The sequence below is a fragment of the Medicago truncatula genome, chromosome 3 (assembly GCF_003473485.1).
Source record: "Medicago truncatula cultivar Jemalong A17 chromosome 3, MtrunA17r5.0-ANR, whole genome shotgun sequence".
Lineage (NCBI taxonomy): Eukaryota > Viridiplantae > Streptophyta > Magnoliopsida > Fabales > Fabaceae > Medicago > Medicago truncatula.
The window spans coordinates 55507901-55533113 of NC_053044.1; the positions used below are offsets into that span (position 1 = coordinate 55507901).

General features: G+C 33.5%; 3 protein-coding genes across 3 annotated transcripts; 2 read left to right on the forward strand and 1 right to left on the reverse strand.

The window, feature by feature from the left end:
* Positions 1–345: 345 nt before the first annotated feature.
* LOC11428172 (wall-associated receptor kinase-like 14) lies at positions 346–10403 on the forward strand. Its single transcript, XM_003603671.4, has 3 exons — positions 346–1367; positions 8643–8720; positions 8868–10403. Exons 1-3 carry the CDS (start codon positions 620–622, stop codon positions 10223–10225), a joined length of 2184 nt encoding a protein of 727 aa, XP_003603719.2. The 5' UTR covers positions 346–619; the 3' UTR covers positions 10226–10403.
* A 1255-nt stretch (positions 10404–11658) lies between these two features.
* LOC25490164 (allene oxide synthase) lies at positions 11659–13668 on the reverse strand. Its single transcript, XM_013606636.3, has one exon. The coding sequence runs from the start codon at positions 13493–13495 to the stop codon at positions 11816–11818; it is 1680 nt and encodes a 559-aa protein (XP_013462090.1). The 5' UTR covers positions 13496–13668; the 3' UTR covers positions 11659–11815.
* Positions 13669–20922: 7254 nt separating this feature from the next.
* On the forward strand, positions 20923–24921 carry LOC25490165 (uncharacterized). The gene is made up of 6 exons (XM_013606637.3): positions 20923–20944; positions 21674–21801; positions 21937–22009; positions 22090–22458; positions 24055–24395; positions 24534–24921. Exons 2-6 carry the CDS (start codon positions 21739–21741, stop codon positions 24750–24752), a joined length of 1065 nt encoding a protein of 354 aa, XP_013462091.1. The 5' UTR covers positions 20923–20944; positions 21674–21738; the 3' UTR covers positions 24753–24921.
* Positions 24922–25213: the final 292 nt, after the last annotated feature.

A 25213-nucleotide genomic window follows, 5' to 3' on the forward strand; every position in this document is an offset into this window, starting at 1 on the left:
GCTCAACGGTCAATAGCAAACGGTTTATTATTACAAAATGAGAAATGATATTTGTACAACCATTTTTTAATAATTTTTGTACAACTTTCTCTTTCATACTTACATTATATTTTTACTTTCTCTTTCTATTACTTTGATATTTATGCTAATACATATTTTTCTTTGTAAAAATATGATTGTCCATTTAATTGTCAAGCAAATTGATGTTCAAATAACACTACTCTTACAAAATTTTCATGTCATTATTATGTGCCCACTTTTTCCAATTCTCCGCCATTATTTAATTTAGTCAATGTCATGAAAGTATTCTCTTTGGAGTAAAGTAAGGAGTGTGAAAAGAAGACAAACATAGAAGTAGAAGTAGGCGTGGAAACAAAAAACATATCTCCCAAATCCGATCCTTGAATCACATTTCTTAACGGATTAAGTTTATTTCATCCACACGTATTCTCCAATCAAAACCCATTCCTCTAATCCTCTTTCATCACATGCATTTTTCTGCTTCTTTTCTAAATCCTCCACAACAATACACTCTCTTCTTTTGTCTCTTTTCTTTTTCTTAATTAACCTTAAATAATAATAATGAGAAACACACTTCCATAGATAATTAATCTCTGCCATGATCATAGAACACCCACTTCTATTCCTTTTATTACTATCATTAATCTTTCTCCCTATAATCACATGTCAAGTTAATTACCGTGAGTGCCACCAATCATGTGGTTCACACAAACCCTTCCCTTACCCATTCGGATTCTCTTCCGGTTGCGAAATCCGCCTCAACTGCACCGTCGACGGCGAAATCTTCATCGGAGAATTTCCAGTCCAATCGGTAAACTCAAACAGTATAATAGTAAACATCGAATCACAATGTAATCGTTCATTTGATACGTTTCACCAACTCTTCAGTCACAAACACGCACCTACTTCGGGAAACGTGATTCTGTTACAGAACTGTACGGAAAATCTCTTGCCTTGTTCTATACCGGAGACTCTGCTTCCTAGTCAATTCGAATCTGAATCTGACGGTTGCGGCGGCGCCGGTAGCGGGAAATTGAGTTGTTACTTTGAAAATACTACGAGTCGTTTCGTGAATGAGACAAAATTGGAACGAATTGGATGCAAATACTTTATGTCATCGATATCAATTGAAGACTTGAGAAAGAGTTCGGATTCGGCGATTTCTTTGGAAGTAGCTACGATTGAGCTTGGATGGTGGATTCATGGAGATCAGTGTCTTTGTTCTGATCATGCTAATTGTACTAAAATTGTATCACCGATTGATCGAAAGCCTGGGTTTCGGTGTCAGTGTGATGAAGAGTTCGTCGGCGATGGTTTTTTGGCTGGAACTGGCTGCCGGAAAAAAGGTTAGTTATTTTTTTCTTTAATTAATAATTTTTCTTAACATATCAGCTAAAATTTTAATAATTTTTCAATAAAAATCTTGAGAAATGGTTTCAATTTTAGTTGCTGTGGATTGACTTTTTGTCCGTGTTCGTACAGTGTTTCTATAGATTATTAGTGCATTAGATGAGATTAGACATTCAAACTTGTTATTTAATCCTTATTTATTTATGTTTAAAAATTCTAAAAATAAACAAATAAATCAAAGTTATAATCATTTCTAAATTCTAACTTATGGTCCTCATTTGATAAATATATTAATTTTTTTGACATATAAAAATATATAGATTTATATCTTAGTCTTTGTTGAATTAATATTTAATTGTTTACAGTTTACACTAAGCTTATTAGTTTAAAATTTAAGTCCTTTTCTGCAAATCACTCCATTAGTATTTTAAGGTGCTCGTGGAGACATTCTTGGTAAAGAATACCGTCCATAGGAAGTAACTCGTGTTGAACACAGTTTGTTTTATAACTACTCCATTTTACATCACACGTATACAAAGTTTTTGGACATGGACATTTCAGTATCTAGAAGTAGAATCTACTTTGTGCTTCGAATAACCATATGTTTAAAAAACATGTAATTGAAAACTCGGTGCACACCATATAGAAATTGGGGGAAAGGGTGTACACCATGAAAATCTGGAATTGAAGGGTGCACACCATATGGAAATTGGGGGAAAGGGTGCACACCATGAAGAAATCGTGAATCTGGGTGTGTGTGGCACATCAAGAATTTAATAAAATAATAGTATGTAATTGGGGTAAAGGATACACACCATGTAGAAACATACGAGCCTTTGATCAAATAAAATAGACGGTCGAGATTTGGTGTCAACGGATCTTAACTATTTATGTTATATTCTTAATTCCATTTTTTTATTGTATTGCCGGCTCAAAAATGAAAGTCTATGACTAAGAAAAGTCCATCTTTGCTCAATTTATGTTTCCTCAATTTACTCCATTTTAAGACTTAGATGAATGACATATGGCAAAATTAAATCTAACAGTTAAAGGATCCCGGTAATAAAAAATAGAAAGCAATCACGTGTTCTGTTCTCTCATAGCTTTCCATCTTCCTCCCCCATTATCATTGCCGCCGCCGCTGACGGAACCCCTCTCCGCCTATACCAGCGGCGTATCTCTTCCCTAGCCTCACACACCATTCTTCGTTGCCGTCAGCGTCATGAGCGAACTCCACCATCCCGCAACCAACACTAACCAACACGTCGCCGCTCATCTCTTTTCTTCCGACAGTTGCCGGATGATAACCGTTTTCTGGAGTTGTTGATCGGAACCCTTCTAGATTTGTTTTTTGGAAGCTGAAAAAGAGAATTTTGTTTGGAATAATAATAATCTAGCAAATTGTATTTTTTTAGGGGTGGGTGAAGATGAGATGTACACAGATCGAATAGTTTCAATTTACCCCTTTTATCTCATATGTGCTGTATAAATCTTCATTTTGTTTATGAACTGAATGAAATAGTATAGACTGTAAAATTTGATTTCTGTACATTTATCATATTCTGAAGTTATAAATCAGCAAGCAAGTAGGCATCAATTGGCGTGTGAGTTTCGGTTGTTGGTTGAAAAGTTTGATGATGTAGAATAGAAACATGTTATCCATACAGTTTTGATCCTTTACATCTTCTCCATGGCTTCCGGTGACTTTCCGGCCGTTGTCGGAAGGAAAGTGATGGGTGGCGGCGACGGCACCGACGAGAGGAAAAGGGAGAGGCAACCATGGATATTGATGAGTGGAAGAAGCTAGATGGGTATTGGTGTTTCAGCAATGAAGATGATGAGAGGAATCAAATGAATTAGTCTCTATTTTAAGATTTTATTATTAACCCTTGGATTTATTTGACATATATCATTTATCTATGCATTGGAAAGGAGTAAATGGAGGAATGTTAAATGGAGCAAAGATGAACTCGATAAAGAAAGGGAAAAAAAAATTGTGACAACATATAATAATGGAGTCCATCTTTGCTTCATTTAGGTTTGCTCCATTTACCCCATTTACTATCATGGATGTGTGATATGTGGAAAAACTAAAACTAAGGGTTAGGATTAAACGATTTAGGAAAAATATTTTTCTCCCCGATGCACAGCAACAACAGTCCACACTCTTTTGGGAAAAAAAGAATAAAAAAATACAGTACACACTCTTTCTCTTCCTCCGTCGTCGCCGCTACCGCAACTCTTCTCCGTCCATACTTTGGCGGCGCTATCCCCTTCTTCTCCACATCAAGTTCGGATTTTCATGACTGCACACACTGAATTCAGATCTTATAATATGCTAACTAAATCAGGTCATATTTGTTTTAAAATCAGAGAAAGAGATTTTGCTAAATTTTGTGTTAATTGATGCCATTACATTTTCCCTGTTAGCCGAACCAGTTGGGTTTGTTGTTAAGAATTCTATTTCTTAATGATTTGAAGATTTCCATTGAATTTTCAAAGACAACAACACCTTGCCACAAACAATAGCGACGACGTTTTGGAAGGACGAAGCGACAGTGGGCGGTGAATGGTGTGACGGCGAGTCTGACGATGAGTTGTGGGAGGAGGTGTGGAACAGACGGGGAGAACGCCGGCGGTGGATGGAGAGAGAGGGGTTGCGGCGACGAAGATGATGAAAGGAAGAAGAAGAGGCGTGCGTGAGCTATCATAGAAAAGAGAAAACTGTGTTTTGTTTTTCATTAAAAAGTACTTTTTGTAAATCTTTTAATCCTAGCCTTTAGTTTTATTTTTGACAGATGTCACACATAAGTGAAAAAGGAGTAAACTGAGGCTTGCTAAATGGAGCAAAGATGGACTCATACCGTAAGAATTAGTATTAGTATCAAGGTTAAAATGCACTTTTCCCCCTAACTTTCAAAAAGTTGTAATTTTGGTCCTATGTACAAAAACTATAATTTTGGCCACCTAAGATTTAACTCATTTGCATCTTTGGTCATTTTGACCAATTTTAATTTGGTCAACGCTGATTCGGCATGCCACATGTGTAATTAACCATTTAAAAAAAATAAAAATGCCACATTTTAAATTGTTAATTAAAAAAAAAAATTAAAAAGGAAAGGAAGAAGGAGAGGCACGTGAGGTGAGGTTTATCAACCCAGCAACATTAATCTCATTCATCTTCTCCTTCATTTTCTTAACAACTTCATCTTCTTCTCAACCAAAACCCAGAAAATTCAGAAAATACAACATGAATATTTTCAACAACAACAACAATCTTCATAAAAAAATCCAGAAAATCATCTCAATAACCCAAATTAGGGATTTAACCCAAAATTTGAATAAAATTGAAATTGAAATAGAGATGACGCACAACTTCACCAATCATTCCTCTTCCCATTTCAACAACACATCCCCCAAATCAAATCCACACCCCTCCAAAGCAAAATCAATGGAACAAAGCAATCAGCACAAACATTCGTTCACGTCTCAGCAAACTCTGCCGCGAAGGTCAACCTCATCTCGCTCTTCATCTTGTTGATTCTCTTCCTCGTCCTTCCACCGTCGTCTGGAACTCCGTCATCACCGGCTTCATCTGCAACAACTTGCCTCACCAAGCTCTTCTTTTATACGCCAAAATGAGATCAAATTCTTGTTCTACTTTTATTCTTATACATTCTCTTCCACTCTTAAAGCTTGTGCTTTAACTAAAGATATTGTTAAAAAGCTATACATTCTCATTTTCTTCGTTCTCATTCCAATTCCAATATGGGTCCTGGTAGAATTGTTTATAACTCTGTTAAATATGTATGCTTCTTGTCAACATGAGTTTGCACTCAAGGTGTTCGATGTTATGCGTAGGAGATATGTTGTTGCTGCTGTTAAGAAGATGATGAAGAAGGTTGATGAACCTCTCACATGCCTCTCCTTCTTCATTTCCTTTTAATTTTTTTTCTTCATTTTTTTTAATTAACAATTTAAATTGTGGCATTTTTAAAAAAAATAGTTAATTACACATGCGGCATGCCAAATCAGCGTTGACCAAGTCAAAATTGGCCAAAAGGACCAAAGATGTAAAGAGGCTAAATTTTAGGGAGTTAAAATTGTAGCTTTTGTAAAGATTAAAATTACAACTTTTAAAAGTTAAGGGGAAAAGTGCACTTTAGCTTAGTATCAATCATGAAAGTCCCAATCAAAGGCTTAAAAAGATTGACCGTGATAAGAAATAGAAAAGGAAGGAAAATTGGACCCGGCAGAAACAAATAAAGGGATGATGGAAAGAAAAAGAGGACCTGAAATAAGGGGTTACTTAGCTAGATGCGCCCATGATTACCGGGAATTTAAGTCAACATGACTAATCAATTAACCAAGTGGTCAATTTTTCTTTTCATAATTCGGAGCATTATGGACTTTTCTTCCTTTTATTCCGCTTTTTCCCTTTGCTGTCTCAATATTTAAAAAGTTTTTTTTAGAGGATATATATTTTTTTTTTTTGAAGAAGAAGAGAGGATATTTAAAGAGTTCATTTTCCGCAAGATAGGGAAGTTTCGCCGGTATGTTAATTTTTAAGTGTTCAAATGAATTTTTAATATTTTTTTTGGTTCGGTCTGGTGGCTAGAATATTAGTTTTAAAGGAAATAAGGGAGGAATTTGATTCGTCCCATGGCTTAGTTAATTTGATAAGAGATAATGCACAATTTGTATAGGGACTGGGGTTTCCACTTATTCATCTTAAAGTTGAATTTCTCTAACCACTAGACTATTTAACAAAAAAAAAGGAGGAATTCGATTCATACTCGGCTCTTATGTATATTATATAATGTCTTTATATCTGAGATATCGTTAGAGAGACTTCAATTAATTGAATTTATACATCAAATTTATAAAAGTGGGAAAAGTATGAATTTAATTGATTTTTAAGTGTTAAAACAAATTTTCAATTGATATTGAAAAAATTTAATTGATTCTGCTCTCAAAAAAAATAATTTATTTTTGGTGGTGACGCTATATTTTTTTTGGTCGTGAAAAAATTCAGCTAATTCTATCTTTTATTTCAGTCCATTTGAGTGTATATATATATTGACGCAAGTCCATTACATTATTGAATTGATAATTGAAGATATTGCCATGTTAATTGTCTCAAGATTGATTCATATCAAATCAATGTTTGAATTTCGTTGGGAGACGCTGCCCACATTGGTTGAAATTTTTTCCATCACTGAAATTATTTACATAACATGAGCGACCTCGTTTTTTTTTTTTTTTTTTCTTTCTCGTTAAAGTTTATTTTTAAGACAACAAGTCAATAGTATATATATATATATATAATAAAGTAAGATTTTTTATGCGACGTGTCACTTTTACGTTTATTCGTAATATTTTTTTATTATTTTTTAAAATCAATATTTGATTTGACATAAACATTTCAACAAAATTTTGATTTTATCTCCTTCAATTTTTTTTTGATCTTATCTATTAAATATTTTACTTAACTTTTTTATTGAATTCATAATATTTTATGTAATAGAAATATCTCAACAAATTACATATGATACCCTTCAACTATAAATCATCAATCTATCAATCATCAATAGTATATATATAAAGTAAGATTTTTTTATGCCACTTGTCACTTCCACGTTTATTCGCAATATTTTTAATATTTTTCTATTTTTAAAAGCAATATTTGATTTGACATAAATATCTCAACTAACTTTTGATCTTATCTATTAAATATTTTACTTAACTTTTTTATTGAATTTCTAATATCTTATGTAACTAAAATATCTCAACAAATTACATATGATACCCTTCAACTATAAATCATCAATCAATAGTATATATATAAAGTAAGGTTTTTTATGCCACGTGTAACTTCCACGTATATTCGCAATAATTTTATTATTTTTCTATTTTGCAAAACCAATATTTGATTTGACATAAATATCTCAACAAACATTTGATTTTATCTATTAAATATTTTACTTAACTTTTTCATTGAATTCCTAATATTTTATGTAACAGAAATATCTCAACAGAAATACAACAAATTCCTAAAAGTTAATTTTACTATATATATATGTGTTAATATTTTTACTAAATCCAATTAATTTTATCAGTATGTGCATATATAAATTTACGAGTATTTATAATATGATATATTTATTAAGATATTCATCCTATTCCAATCCGCTATAAATTTTATTTATGGATATCATACATATAATTTTTTTATCTTCTTGAATATGTCTAACCCGTGCAACGCCGGATAAATGCACTAATTTATTTATAAAATAAACTTTAACCCGACCAGTTCTAAAAATAATTGGTTCTTTGGTTTTAACCGGGTTTGTGATAGCATGACCGTTTCAATTAGTAGACCGAATTAGTTACCCCTATAGTTTCTAGTCAGACCGGCCTAATCGGCCTTCGAATTTTACAACACTTATTTGTGTTGCTTTGGGCTATTTTTTCAATTCTCACGTGCATCCATGGTGTAAAATTTATTTGTATAAATATTTGATTATATATAAGAGCTAAATAACCCTTTGCGATCCCACCGTCTCAAGGGATTAGTTTCTGCATTGCACGCAGAGGATATCCGATTCATGCAAAATATATGTTTTTTGCAGTTGGACTAGACTAGGTGATACTTTAAAAAAGGTCAAGTTAAATAAATATATCAAAATAAAGATCTACATTAGTTAAAAACTTAAACAGGTTAAGGTCCAGTTTATGTTTGGGAAATAACCCAAGGGTAGACCTTGAAAACATGGTTTCGTGATTCCTTATTTCCACTTCTATTTACGACTCAACTACTTTTGCGTGTAACTTAGGTATTTGGCTAAAATAAGGGAATGAAAAGGGTTTAATTAATTAGATATTTTGTTTTGATGAGATGAGATGAGACGAGAGGAGGAAATGGATTTTTAATAGAAAGAGATGGCTAACTACTTTTTATGAGAGAAATCTAATTGAATTTGCTTGTTGAGTTCTTGAGTTTTATACCCAGCTTTGTTAGGTGTAAATTGTGTAATCATTGGAGCATGTACACATGGCTGCCACATGTTTCCTTATATAAGAAGTTTGTTTAAGACTGAATTTAAGAACAGAGAAGAGAACAAAAGTTGCTTAAAGATCATCTCTCCATTATCTTGCTAGTTTCAAAACTCTGCCCTATAATCTTAACTGGATCAAAATTAATTCTAGTTTTTTTTTTATTAATTCTGAATTATACTAATTTTGTTATTTGAATTTGGCTTGTAACACAGCCTCATCAACATGCAACCCAGCAAAGTACATGTCCGGAAGATGTGGAGGAACAACGAGATTCATCGTCTTAATTGGAGGTGTGTGCCTATTTCATGTTTCGAAAACCATTTGAGATTATCTTAGAAATTACATGGCAACTGAATAACTTACTCATTTAACAAATATCACATCAATTGAAATATTGTTGACCACCACCATGCCAACAAGCTTATATTATTTTGCAGGTTTTGTTTTTGGCGTTTCACTCATGATTACTCTGGCTTCAGTATGTTGTTACTTTCGCCGTCGCACCAAATTGAGAGTCACAAAGAGCACAAAAAGACGCTTCACAGAAACTACTAACAATTACAGTGTTCCTATCTATCCCTACAAAGACATCGAAAAAGCCACAAATAGTTTTTCAGAGAAACAAAGGTTGGGAACAGGAGCATATGGTACAGTTTATTCTGGAAAACTTTACAATGATGAATATGTTGCCATCAAAAGAATAAAACACAGAGATAATGAGAGCATTGAACAAGTCATGAATGAGATCAAGCTCATTTCCTCTGTTAGTCACCCCAATTTAGTGCGTTTGTTGGGTTGTTCCATCGAATATGGAGAACAAATTTTAGTGTATGAGTTCATGTCAAACGGAACACTGAATCAACATTTGCAAAGAGAGACAGGAAATGGACTTTCATGGCCTGTTAGACTCAAAATTGCGACAGAAACAGCACAAGCCATATCACATCTTCATTCAGCAATTGATCCACCTATATACCATAGAGATATAAAATCAAGTAACATACTTTTGGACCAAAATTTTGGATCCAAAGTAGCAGATTTTGGGCTTTCTAGACTTGGAATAACTGAAATATCTCACGCTTCCCACGTTTCAACTGCTCCTCAAGGAACACCGGGCTACGTTGACCCACAATACCATCAAGACTATCACCTTTCTGATAAAAGCGATGTATATAGCTTTGGTGTGGTTCTTGTTGAGATCATAACAGGACTAAAAGTAGTGGACTTTTCTCGTCCTCATAATGAAGTGAATTTGGCTTCTCTTGCTGTTGACAGGATCAGAAAAGGGCTTTTAGATGATATTATAGACCCAATCATATTTCTTCATTCCCAAGCAACCAGTGAAGGGTGGACACTTTCTTCCATACACAAGGTAGCTGAGTTGGCATTCAGATGTCTTGCATTTCACAGGGATATGAGACCTTGTATGACTGAAGTGGCAACTGAGTTAGAGCAACTAAGGTTGAATAAATGGAACTCTTTTGAAGAAAATAACTCTATTATAGCTTCAATAGATCACTTGTCTTCTTGCTCTTCCTCCTCTTCTAGCGAAAGTGAGAAACCTTTGAGGAGCACCACCACACTGAAGGATGTTGGGCCTAAGGGTAAATCCCATCTTAAGCTTGAGACTGGGCCCATTTCTTTTAAGTCAGTTGAAAGGCCCAACAGTAGCTCACCAGTTTCGGTGCAAGACCCAGACCCATGGTTTAGTGAGCAGAGCTCTCCTTCAAATAGTTTCCCCAGTAAGTCATTTGATCGTGGATCTGTTTCATATGGTCAACAATCTAGTTTGTAGTTTATTGTAATTGAATATAAGCTTGTTTGATCAAAAGAGAGATATACGGTAAGCAAGTTTATCTCACTCTATTATAGCTTTTATGATTTGTAAAATTAAACTGTATGAATTTATAACTTATAACTTCACTTTTGGTCTCCCAAGTATTGGAACTTTAGTTCTCCATTTTTTTGAGCAATTTCAGTCTTCTTAGTTTCCCCGTTTGCAATTTTGATCTCCTTATTTCGTTGTCCCGCAACTCAGTTTTCACCAATTTTACAAATTCGGCAAAAATAAATGGCATGCCAATGGTTTTGTTTAAACTACAAAAAGGCCACAGTTTCAAAATGGGGAAATTGAAGGGTTTTACAAAATTGTGTTGAATCAACAAATGAGACATTGCGAAGGTTTTTCATTTTTCTTGGATTTTATGTCCAAACAGTGATGAAAGGGTACTCCATAGTCCACACCAACAATTATATTAGACTGTTTCTTTTTCCATCCTATGAGTTTCTCACACGCCCTATGCAGTTTGGAAATATTTCGGATTTTAGTATTTAGACGCATGAGAAACTCATAGGATGGTAAAAAGTAATAGCCGTTATATTATGGCCTCACATGGTTCAAATTGTTAGAAGAGACAACACGGAAAAGAAGGAAAACAATAAGAACCGAAGTCTCCACTAGCACCTCCCGTGGTTAAAAATGAAGAAGTGAAGAATTCATGACAAAATGGATGCATACGAGAAGTAGTAGTTAAGAAGAAGAATGGATGAATTTAGTTTGGGATTTGAGAATCTCACTCAATTATAGGGTTTTATTTGTGCCATCATTGGCTACTAGATCACCTTATTCAGATCCTTCTCAATATGGCATACTCGTAGGACGCTTTATTTACCTCACCATCAGTCGCCCAAAAATTATTAACTTTGTTCACATTTTGAGTCAAATCATGCAGGAACCACAACAAGCACACTGAGATGCTGCCATGAGAGTTTTACGGTATTTAAATAAAATTCTCACCAAGACAAGGAGTCATTTTACTAAAAGAAGATTATATTAAATTTGTTTGTCAGGTGACTTGAAGATGAATCTCATGGTATTTGATGAAACTTGGCTCAACTTCAATCTCTTGAAAAACAAAACATCAAGCAACCTTGCCAAGACGGTGGAGCAAAATATCAGTCATTGTTCATGCCACTGCCATTTTTTATCGCCTTAATTCAAAGTAGGTTGTCCCCCATTATTTCACTACATATATATCGTGCTTCCTACTGCCTACATCTAGCTAAATTAGTTTTTATCGCCTTCCATTGTGCACGTAACGTAATAGAAGCATTAATCATCCTAATCAAACATATTGGTGGTGATTAAATTAATTAAATAAATTCTAAAAAAATTAACTTCATAGGTGAAGTTGGTCACATTCCTCTCGTAATACGTACAAGTAGTCATCATAAACAAACAAACAAAAACTTAAATTATCTTAATCTGGGCCAATATATATGTGGATGAACCATAAGCTGCGGGATGCATCATGCATATACATGCAATTAAACAATTAATAATTAATCCAGAAAATGTATTATGAAGTAAAACAAAACTACAAAACTAAAATTTAGCTTTCTTGAGAGAGGTAAAGGTAACAGCAGATCCTATAGGAGATTTTCCAACTTGAATACCAAAAGTATCATAACGAAGAAACAGTTCCACCACCAAAAGTCTAGAAAACAACACAACAAAATCCTTTCCGGGACATTGCTTATTACCAGCCGTAGGTTGTTCTGTTTCACGACCATTAGACCAAAACACATGCTCCAACAACTTCTCTCCCTCTTCACCCATAAACCTATCTCCAACAAACTCATCAGCACTATCAAATATCTTTGGATCTTTTGTCGCAAAAGGTTGAAACCCAAACAACATTTCACCTTCTTTCACTTGAAACGCATTTTCATGATTCTCAATAACAAAATCATGTTTCGCTTTTCCATACTGTAACGGTACTGGTGGTTCAATTCTAAATGCTTCATACACCACTGATTTCATCAACGGCATATTTTCCATCCCCGCCATTGTCACTCTTCCGCCATTTGATTTAACAACAGATCGAATCTCTTCTGCTAATTTACGGTGTAGATTAACACCACCACGTCCAATCCACTTCAACAAATTAGGAAAAAAAATCTTCATCCCACCAAATGAATTAAAACATGTGGCAAATAAAAGATTATGAACCGCTTCTTCTTTCGAAACTCCAAGTCGAACAGCTTCATCTAAAACCGGTCCAGTTGATGACTCATAGAAAAAATCATAAAGCTTTTGATAATCTTTCTTCACCAAAAATGGTGGAAGACGGAACGTATGAAGGGCTGGTTCCTCAATCCATTTAGGAAGACCTAACGTAAGAATTGGACTTAGCTGCATCAATGTCCATTTTGTTACTATTTTTGGACCATCGCTTTTGAGATTTGTTTCGGTAGGGTTTGTACCGAAAAATGCTTTTGCAAGGTAGTTAAAAGCTGCTTGATCGTTTGCATCGGCGAAAATTGCATTTCCTGTTTTTGCAAGCTCTTTTTCTAGAGTGTTAAAGAGGTTTGTGTAAGATGAGTGAAACTCAGGGATAAAGTGGCTACTACGTGACTTGAGGAGGAAGAAAAGAAGGCGTTTGAGTTGGTCGTGTTTTGGTTCGGTTGGATCAAGGTAAGAGAGGATACGGTAACCACCAGTGAGTTCTGTTGACGGCATGAAAGTTCCGGTGAAGAGGTCACGTTTTTCAACTTTGGAATTGTCGAAGAGAACAGGGAATGATTTTCCGTCAAGTAAAACAATGACGTTTGGGTTAGAGGAAATGAATGGGCCTGGTGGCATATTAGCGCGAAAAATGGTTGATTTGTATTTGTGCATTTTGCTTCTGAAATATTTGTCGCGGCCGCCTTCGTTGTAGAAATATTCAAGACGGTCTTTGATAGGACCTACGAATGGGAGGCCGTAATCTCCAGGGATTCTTCGCATTGGAAGTTTTTTGGGTGGTTCGGGTGAAACTAATGACGATGTTGTGTCTGTGCCGGACGCTGTTGTTGTTGTTGTTGTTTCTATTGGAGTAATTGGAATTGGGGAGGATGTCGTATCTGGGTTGGACACTGATGCTTTCAATGGAGTCGCTGAAATTGGAGTGAAAGGACATTTGGAAATGGAGCAGCGATTGTGGTGTTTTATCGTTCTTTTAAATGGAAATTCTGGTTGAAGGAAAGTATAAGATATTGAGGAGGTAAGTGATGATGATGCCATTTTTAGGTTTGGAACTAATTAGGATCAGACTTTAGATTAGACACACAAAATGAAATGAAGGAAGTGAACGGGGGGGAAAATGTTACAATTTGTGGGAAGGGGATAATTGAGAAATGAGAAGTGATTGTAGTGGACTTTGAAACTTGTATTTATGGATAATCAACGTGAGATTAACATAGCAAGTTGAAATTGAAGACTTGTATTGGGAAATCAAAACTAAGTGTGTAAAATATGCGCCGTCCAGATCCATAGCCGGTGAATTAACTGATAATTAATATTTTTTTAAAAATAATAATTGATAATTAATACTCCCTCGGGTCTTATCTTCAAGAGAAAGTTGATTTTTTAGATACATTGAATAATGTATGTATCTAGTTAAGAACCTAAACCAAATACATAAATTATTTAATGTATCTAAAAAGTAAATTGTCTCTTGTAAATAGGACTAGAGGTAATATTTTTTTTTTTTTTTTTTTAAGAATGATAATTAACTTTTTCTGAAAATATCAGCATAATATTTGGTAATGTTTTCATTCAATCTTTAATCAATATAAAATATATATGCTGATAGAAAAATCTATCATACAATTCTACTAAATAATATCGTAGATTATATGCAGATGAAAATTTTATAAAATTTTATCAGTTAATCTTTTGACTAAGAGTATAATTTAACACTTTATCTTTTAAAATATAATTTAGGGGTGTACTGGATCATGATTCTAAGGAATTTTAAAAGATTTTTTTATCATGATAAAGTCTTGTGGTATTCAATCAACTATTTTCAATTTAAAAAAAATCTTGTGTTATTCAACCAAGATTCTTTGTCATTTAAAAAAAGTCTTGTGGTATTCAATCAAGACTTTTAATCACTTAAAAAAAAGTCTAGTGGTATTCAAAATAATTCAAATTTCGCAGGATTGTTTAATAAATCAGATTTTGATAGATTTTGTGGAATTTTCTAGTAAAATTTTAGCATGAAAAAATCTTTTGTGAAAACATGAGATTTCTTAGGATTATTTTTTTCTTTTAAGATTTTACTATCTCCCTCTCTCTTACTCTCTCTTTTCCTCTCCTCTCCTCTCTCTCTCTTCCTCTCCTCTCTCTCTCTCTAGCTCTCTAGCTCTCCTGTATTGTTTTTTTCTTTTAAGATTTTACTATCTCTCCTTCTCTCTCCTCCCTTCTTTCTTACTCTCTCTTTTCCTCTCTCTCTCTAGCTCTTCTGTAAAATAAAATAAAAAAATATTTATTGAGATTTTGTGAAAGAGAGTGTGTTATGATATTTTTTTTCAATTATTTCTTAAAATTCATAAAATCTGTTGAAATCTATAAAATCATTTCAAATCCTTTAAAATCTTGTGAATTAAATACATTGAAATCTTCAATAATCTTTTAAAATCATCAAAATCCTATAAAGTCTTTTAAAATTCTTAAGACTTTTTTAAACAAAAATTGTCCTTTAAAACACCATCCTTATTTTGGTATAGGCAAGTTTCTATCTATTTTTTCTTTTTAATTGCAAATTTTTAGGACAGTTTATTGGACGGTAGAATGTTATAAACACGACGAAGAATATTACCCGCTGGTTACCAACAAATGTTTCGTTCTATATTATATTCAGAGTCAAAATATGATTTCCAAATTTATGTGGACTGTGTGCTCTTCATCTTCAGAAGTATAGTAGGCAGGCACTAACTAGCGTGCTGCATATTTGCAACGACTTTACGTAATGGTTTTGCATGCAAAGAATGAAGAAACACGAAAGTGAAGTATTCTTTTTCTTCTCCTTTTAAGGAAAAGAGGAATTTCTTGACGAAAAAAAAGAATTCTATATACAATATTGTTGAAAATATTCATCCCTTATTCAAACTTGAATTTAAAGTTTAAAGTCCAATTTAGAGCCGTGGGGCTAAGGCAATGTGAATTAAGTTGCCTAATTTAGGTCCACAGTTGAGTGCTGGACAATCGGATTTTTTTTATTACTTGTATCCCTACATTTATTCCCTCGTCACAACATTTGACATCAACTATCTATTTTATCCTTGCATATGAACTTAAAACACTTCATTACTTTTTTTTTACAAAAGCAAAAATAATATTCATTTATTCAAATTGATAGAATACATCGGAGACAATAACATGATTGATATCGCTAAAAACGTAAATTATGAATCTACGAACAAACAAACTCACAACACCCAAGTTAATAACATATAACAACAAAATGACTACAAATAATATGATACAATCTAAATCATTAGAATACCCATGATTTTGGATCTGCAATGTTGACGCTTAAATCATTGATTGAATATGTGATTGTTTGAAGTTGATCTTTCAAGAATCAAACGAACACTGCACAACAAGATGCGAAATAAGACGACGAACAACACAGCACCGCATAAGACGACGAAATCATGAAAAAAAAACACAAAAGAAAAAACTTGATATATGTGAAAATCACTTATTTAAATTAAAACAAAGGGAAAAAAAGATGCAGATGAATGATTCTAGGTTAAAAAAGACCTACAACCACCATCCTCGATGAGTGAAAAAAAAAAAAACGAATTTAGAGAGAATGTGGAGTTTCTATCGCTAAAAAACTAGGACCGACTTTGGAAAAGTAGTTGAATCATCATACATACTTCATTATTTTTTTCATTTATCTCAAAAAATTTAAAACGTTTTAGGTTTGCTGGGAGAGTGAGGGAGTAAATATTAGATGTGCCGAAACATAATTTTCAAGTGAGATGTCAAAGTTATTCGTATAAGGCGCGACAAACCACAACGACATCATCAGATGTTTTGCTAAGCACCTTGATGAGGAGATGATTGCTCTTTACCTTGGCCAGTTCGGAGCTAGGCTGACCAAACTTTCGAAAGATCAAATGAATTACATCATTGAACATCCATACAAGCTTTAAGCAAGCTCACTATATGTACTGAGATGATCAAGGGATTACAAAGAGAAAAATAAAATGATTCTATCTGTATTGTTTGTTTTTTGGATTTTTGTTGTTGCCTTACGATTTTTAGATTTGTGGTAAATTAGGAATTGTTTTGGATTATTATCCCATCCTACAATGTTAATTCATTTGGGTTGAAGGCAGGGGCGGATGGAGTGTGAAACATGGTGTGGCAGTTCTTGCCTAATTTTTTATTTATTTTTTATATGCATAAACATAAGGCAAGGGAGTAAATTGTCAATTACCCCCCTGAAATTGTAACTTTCGTCAAAAACCCCCTAAAATTGTCAAGCGTCTGTCAATTACCCCCCTCCGTTAATTTCCTCCATCCAACATGCTGATGTGGCCGTTAACTGCCACGTGGCACTGACACATGGTCAAAAAAGTCATGCCACGTCATAGGGGGGTAATTGACTATATATTTTTTTTTTGGGAAAAAATCTGATTTTTTTTTTTTTAAATCTGATTTTTTTTTCTTTTCATAATTAACATTTGTGCCACCCACTGTACATGCAAATACCCCCTGAAATTAAACATTTATGTGCAAATACCACCCTCAAATTTAAAATTTATGTAGCAAATATCCCCTCAAATTTATAACTTATATGCAAACATCCTCTTCAAATGTAAAACTTATATGCAAATTACACCTTGAATCATAAAACTTTAATGGTTAAGTAAAACTTATTCTTAATCTATAATTTACTATATCTCTAATAACAATAAAAAAGAAAAAAAATCACATCTTTAAAATAAAACAAAGGGGGAGAGGTTATTGGTGCATGAATGGATGGTTGTGTGTAGGCTCACGTATAATTGTTTTTTGGCCAAGAGCTTGGGAATATTTCTAGCTATGCTCCTTCAGGGGTTCCCACGGAACACACCACTAGTTCTCTATCTGTTAAGGCCGAATGGTGTTGCTCGAAATGATGACAAATTATTGCCATTACACTTTTGTTGTTGGAGAAAATTTAACTTCCCGCTGTAATTACACTTTGCCATAACTACCAAATTTACCTTCATATATTATATATATGTCTTGGTCAAATCCTTGTTAATTTTTTTTCCTGTAGGATCTGCAATTATTTGCTCTCAAAACACAACATTTTGATGCATATGCATCTCTGTTTCCATGTTATTTTAAAGATGTGATTTTTTTTTCTTTTTTATTGTTATTAGAGATATAGTAAATTATAGATTAAGAATAAGTTTTACTTAACCATTAAAGTTTTATGATTCAAGGTGTAATTTGCATATAAGTTTTACATTTGGAAAAGATGTTTGCATATAAGTTATAAATTTGAGGGGATATTTGCTACATAAATTTTAAATTTGAGGGTGGTATTTGCTCATAAATGTTTAATTTCAGGGGGTATTTGCATGTTCAGTGGGTGACATAAATGTTAATTATGAAAAGAAAAAAAAATCACATTTAAAAAAAAAAAATCAGATTTTTTTCAAAAAAAAATAAATATAGTCAATTACCCCCCTATGACGTGGCATGACTTTTTTGACCATGTGTCAGTGCCACGTGGCAGTTAACGGCCACATCAGCATGTTGGATGGAGGAAATTAACGGAGGGGGTAATTGACAGACGCTTGACAATTTCAGGGGGGTTTTTGACATTTTGCAAAATTCATGGGGGTTTTTGACGAAAGTTACAATTTCAGGGGGGTAATTGACTATTTACTCTAAGGCAAGGGAAGGAAAGTGGAAATTGGAAAACACACACCACACAAACAAAACAACGCATTTCTTCTCCTCTTCTCTACTCTCACAATCGGTTTCTTCTTCTCTTCTCACAAATCACAATTCACAATCTCCTTTCCTCTCACAACAAACAAACAAACATCTCCTTCCACTCTCGTCGGTCAGCAGCATCATTTTCTCTCTTCACTCCTTCTTCAATTCTAGTGTATCTCTCAATTCTCACTCTAAGTTTAAGCCAAGGTAAGTGAAATAGTCAATTGATTCTCTACTTTCTCATTCATTCTACAATTGCTTTTTTAGGGTTTTAGAATTGTGAATTGAGAATTGGGGTTTTTTTAGGGTTTGAATTGGAGATTATCTGTTGTTCTGCAATAAATGAAATTATTGACATGGTACTGCAATGAAAAGAAAAATTACTTACTACCACATTCTAATTCTCATGTTATTTGTTCCTTTGATAGGTCTAGTCTTAAAATTCAATTTAGGCCTTTGATGTGTGTGGTCTACTCTGCCATTGCTGTTTGAATTTAAGCTACTTTAGGGTGATGTGAACTGTGATTTCAACCTGTATGTGCAAGTTTAACAATTCATCATTTTCTTTGTTTATTTTGTTACTGCCGGTGCCGAGTTGTGGGTGCGTCTTACACCCTCTCGACGATGAATAATATTTGCCGTAAAAAAATGTTATATATTATTTTTAGTATAACTGTATTATAGTTTCTTCTTTAAAAATTTTGCCACACTAATATGACATGTCTAGATCCGCCCCTGGTTGAAGGACATCAGCAAAATAAGTGTCAATATATTTTAAAAGGTTATAGTACAATTTTCAGGTTCCAAAACAAAGCATCGAACCGGATAGGATTAATTAAGTGTTTCAGTTTAGATTTCGGAAATGCAAATTATAGTTTTTTTTTGGAATTTATGATTAAACATGAAAAGTTTTATGTGGTTTTTAAGTGAAAAAATACGAGTCATCTTGAGCTTAGCTCAGTTGGTAAGGACAATGCATAATATATGCAAGGTTCGGGGTTCGAACCCCGGCCACCATAAAAAAAAGGTGAAAAAATATGAGTTCTCATGAACTTAACTGATTTGATAGAAACAATGCATAATATATGCAAGGTCTGACCTACAACCTAACCTGTTTAAACTCTTGCCTGACCCAACCTATTTAATAAAAAAGCTAGACTAAAGCTTTTTAAAAAGTTCGTTTAATTATACATGTTAAAATTAGGGTTATAAAAAAGTTTATTAGGCCCGTTAGGGCGATATATTTATATATAATATTTTTAATATTTACAAAAAAAAAAAAAAAAAAAAAACTTATTAATTAGACCTGTCAGGTTGACTTGTTTCTATATAGTATTTCCTAGATATGCAACATGTATCTCTTTCATTGTTACCACCGTTGAAGTTTTCTTTAAAAACTCATACCTTCATATGATTTAATTATTTAATAGCTGACCTATTAGTGTGATTAAACCTTCATAAGATTTGGTTATTTAGAGCATTCACAATGGAGACCATCAATTTTGAGGTTTTGAACAGGTCCCGCATGGCCACATCATTTTTTTTAATAATTTTTTAATAATAGTAACTAATAGATACTCAACCACTACAATGGAGACCAGCTAACAAAATGTCTATATCGATCCCACTGATAACATTAAGAAGCAAAGGTAAATTGCAATAGAAAAGCAATAGTACAATGACAATTATTATTTTAGGCAAAAGTAATACGGGGTCCACTTAAACATTGAGGTCTTAAGTGAGACCTGGGTCTTAGAAGATCCTGAAAAAAAATCTATATTGGAGGTACCTATTAGATATCAGGTCTTAAATGGTGAAGACCTTATTAATTTGGATGCTCTTAATGGTGGACCTATTTGATGGTAGACCTATTTGTGTTGCTACACCTTAGTATAAAATATACTTTTAATTAGGCTTTTAGGTTTCACCTGACTTTTAAAAAGGGTAGATCCTGCATTGAAAATGAATCTATGACAAGTAATAAGGCAAACTCATAGGTCTTGCATTGAAATTTTTTGAAGTATGTCAGACTTAGGTCTTGCAAAGTCCGACCCGACCTAATCCATTTTCACCCCTAGTTGAAAGTGAGGGTGAAAAATAAATGTGTAAAAAGTTCAATGGAAAAAAGTACAAAATTGGATTTATTAATGTTTTATAGAGATGAAGGTACAACAATATGAGTATAATATAAAATTTTCTACAATCGGTTGGTTGTGCTCGAAATCGGGCCCAAATTTTTAATTTGGACAAAAGTCTATGTTTGAACACTCAGGTCCAATTCACCTGCTTCAAGTTCCAATTTAGACGGATTCGATTTAATTAGATTGGTTGGATAAATGGGTGGGTTCAATCGGTTGATTCCAAAACGGGCTAATTAGAATTCGGTCTATAATTTTAAAATTGAACCTCACAAGAGATTTAAACAGTTTTTGTTTTTTCTTTCTTTAAAATTGCGGTCATTCATTCTAATCAATTTTACGTCCTAATGTACAATCAAAATCAATATAAATATTGATGTCGTTCACCATTGACCAACATAAAAATTTATAATTAATTCATATTTTGTTATGAAATACATGTGAATTAACTTAAAAAAAGAAACAAAAGTTGTGATAAAAATGGAAGAATTTTTTTAAAGAAATTAAAACGAAAGATTTTATAATGTGGAGATCAAAAACATATTTAAATCGTTTTTTTTAAGACAACAAGAAAGAAAAGAAAAAAAAAACACACTTCATTGTTGTGAGCTGTGAAGCCCCGATACTTCAAAATGGATGACGTATCGTATCCCCTGCGTATCCTGCACTAATACCTGTCCGATACTTCTCGATACGTATCGGGAGAGTATCCAAATATTAAATTTTATTTTTTAAAAAAATAATTTTTCGATACTTTCTGATACACACGGATACTTGTGTTTTTTATATTATTTTGATTTATGTGATTTTTAATATATATATATATATATATATATATATATATTTCCTTTATCTTTCTTTGGTTCTAGTACGACCAACATCATCCATAGAAACAATTTCATCTTCCCCTTTCTAAAAAATTAGGGTTTCAACTTTTTCTTCCAAAATGGTCGCCTTCCACTTTGGATATAGTGCTCTTTTTTTGGATCGATATAATATAGCACTAACAATGTTCCTTTTGGATGTAGTATAATATTGATGTATAACAGTGATGGTGCTCTTTTTGATATATTTTGCGTATGTAATTGACTAATCACCACTCTCTTAATCGTCCATATTATTTATATTTATGTTAATGTGCTACGAGTCTAGTTTCTTGTGTTTGTTAATATATTTGCATATTAAAAAAATGTTATAATTATATTATACATTTAATTATATAATTTTTTTTATTAACGTATCCCAGCCGTATCGTATCTTGATTTTTGAAATTTTTCCGTATCGGTGCAGTATCGTATCCGTACCGTATCTCGTATCCACGCTTGGACAGGCTGTGAGCAAAGGGTTTTAGGAGCAGAAATCATATCCATCCTTGAACCCTAAACTGATGTGACGATGGAACTTCAAGCTCTTTGTTGCGCTCTTCCCTCTCAACCACTTCAATTCTCCAAACTTCGTGTGAGTCATAAACCTGAACAATTCATTCACGCGAATAAATATCAGTTTTTCCATTGCGATTCTTCTATGCTAATTTGAAACTCCTTTCACTTTCACACTAACTTTTTTTTTTGTTTTTCTTTTCTTTTTTCGCAGTCACAAGCATTTGGAACTCAAGCTCTATTCAGATATCAGAAACAGAAATTTGGGTTCGAAAAATCATCGAAATGTACGATTTTTGTTTTTGGGTCTCTATTCAAATCACAAACCATTCATCAAATTGTTTTAAATTTTTTGTTTTGATTTCAGCATTCAAACAGGTGATTAAAGAACCTTCACTTTTGGGATTGAACAAATTTCAAAGGACTCTTATACATGCTTCTGATTCCACCGTAAATGGTGCATTGGAAGTTGAACTGAAACAAAGTTCCAGTGTTCCTGTTAATGTGGGTTATAGTGGGTTGGAACCATTTCATGGTAAATCAGGTTCTGTCTCTTTTTATGGGTTGACACACCAATCTGTAGAAGAAGGGAAGTTGGTATCTGCTCCGTTCAAACAAGAGGAGAGCTCTTACTTATGGGTTTTGGCTCCTGTTGCATTCATATCATCTTTGATTCTGCCACAGTTCTTCGTTGGCACTGTTGTTGCGGCTTTCTTTAATGATTTGATTTTAAAAGGTATTTATGTTGAATTACGAGCCTTCTGTTTTCTGCTTTAAATTTGATCATAAATGATAGTTTGTGATGTATGAGGTAAAACTGTGAAATTACAATCTGAATATATGATTGTTGCAAATGTGTTTACATATGCTGATGCCGCTGCTCTTTTTGTCTACACTTCAGTAGGCCACTGTTAAGGTTTTTTTTTTCACAAATGTTAATGCCAAATTATTTAGTGGCTTGATGTAGTCGCAGAATCATATGCAAACCTCAAAGCCTGTTGATAATTGATCGTTTCATTAAGTTTTATCAAAGCCTTCAGCATACAAAGTCATTTCTTTCAAGTGATAAACATTATCAGTTACAATGTAAACCTCTAGCTCTGTACTGACCACCAACACTAGTTGTTGTTAGCTTTGTGGAATGATAGCCATGTTTTGTAATTATGAATGGCTCTTGCTATTGTTCACCGACATATAAGTTGAATTCTCACTCACATAACATATATGGATGTTTAAAATTGAAGCCTCTGTTTGTTGTATAACTCTCAGGTATCTAGGCAAAATTTTGTGTTTCCATGGTGTTCTGTTGGGGTTTTTTGTTGTATTCTGAACTTCCGACATGTAAAATAAAATTCTGTTACAAACAAAGATTGGATGATAATAGTTTGTGTTGTAGGAAGTAAAACCGTGAAATAGCAACCAGAATATATGATCGCTGTTGCTAATGTGTTTGAATATATGATCGCTGTTGCTAATGTGTTTATATTACTGATTCTACAGTTCTTTGTCTACACTATGGTAGTACGTTGTTAAGATTTTTTTTGCTGATGTTAATACCAAATTAGTTATTGGTTTTATATAGTTGCAGAGTGATATGCGAACCTCAAAGACTATTGGTAATTGATGGTCTGATTAGATTTTATTGAAGCCTTAAGTAAACAAAATCATTTCTTTTAAGCCATAAATCTTATCAGTTCTGAAGCAAACCTCTGGTTCTGTACTTACCACTGACACTATTTGCCGTTATCTTTGTGGAATGATAGCCATGTTTTGAAATTATGAATGGATCATGATATTGCACTGCCCCTTGAATTTCTCTGCATTTCTAGTGCTTCTTGGGGGTTTTAGATGCAGACTCCTGTGGAAGTAGTTCACTAACATATAAGTTGAGTTCTCACTAACATATATGGAGGATTAAAATTGAAGCCTTTGTTGTATACCTTTTAGCGATTTTGGCAAAATTTTGTGTTTCCATGTTATTCTATCGGACTTGTTTAATGCATTAATGCTAGCAACACTCTCTTTTGAACACTCTCTCTAATACTCACTTTCTTATTGGTTTAAATCATTGTGGGTCTACACTTTGAAAATTGAACCCCCACAAAATAGTGGGACATACATTAATTTCATCCAACAAATAAGTGAGTGCTAGAGAGAGCGTTAAAAAGTGAGTGTTGCTAGCATTCCTCTTATGAACTTTGACAAGTCAAATGAAATTCTGTTCCAAAAGAATGGAGTTACATAAATGTCATGGTTTTGTTTGTGCTGTAAAATGTGGACAATGAAGTATCTCTTGACTCTTATACACATTTCTGTTACCAATAAAATGCAGATATTGTGACTTCATTCTCTTCCGAGGCACTGTTCTATGTCGGACTTGCAACATTTTTGCAGGTGGCTGATCGTGTCCAGAGGCCATATTTACAGTACAGCTCTAAAAGATGGGGTCTCATCACTGGCCTCAAAGGATATATAACCTCTGCTTTCCTCACAACGGGTTTGAAAATTGCCGTTCCTCTTCTTCTATTGTATGTGACCTGGTCGGTGGTTCGCATGGCGGCGGTTGTTGCTATAGCTCCCTTTTTAGTTGGCTGTGCTGCTCAATTTGCATTTGAGAGACATTTGGACAGACGTGGGTCATCGTGCTGGCCTCTAGTCCCTATTATATTTGAGGTTTGTCTATCTATTCATTTTTAAATCAATTTAAGATCTTAATGCAGCTTGACGAGTCTACTGGTCTGAGAGGAGTAACAACAACTTGGATTTTAATAGTAATTAGTAGTTCTGTAACATTCTGAATTGACTTGCCAGGTATACAGATTGTATCAGCTAACAAAAGCAGCCAATTTTTCCGAGAAGTTGATGTACTCTATGAAGGGGCTACCTGCGTCACCTGAAGTACTAGAACGGAGTGGAGCTTTGTTTGGAATGATGGTGATTTTCCAGTTACTGGGTATTGTATGCATTTGGTCATTGATGACGTTTCTCTTGAGGCTATTCCCTTCTAGGCCAGTAGCAGAAAATTACTGAGTTTTGTATGGAATTGAGAAGAGTGTTGTACATATTCGGAGTGGATAACATTTATAAGGCAATTAACTTCAATGTAGGCTTTTCATTAAAGAAGCTGTATCACTGTTATTCATTTATGTTTTAATTTCAGTATCATCAATTGCTAACAAAATGAACAATGTCTTTCAAATGTCCTGTTTTTTTACAACAAAGCCAGCATTCTGTTCTATGTATTTGATATCATTTAAATGAAGTACATAATAGCACATGGAACAATATAGTTTTCCCCATCATAAAATTTTGAAAAACATTACCAGCTACATAAGCATATGTAAATTTAGATCATAATTTACAAGGTGGTTGATATTAACTCAAGTTCTAAACCACATTCTACTAGTGATAGATAACATTCAAAACATGATAGAATTAGAATCCTACCATAAAATATCATCATCCGTTAACATCAAAATACACTTTGAACT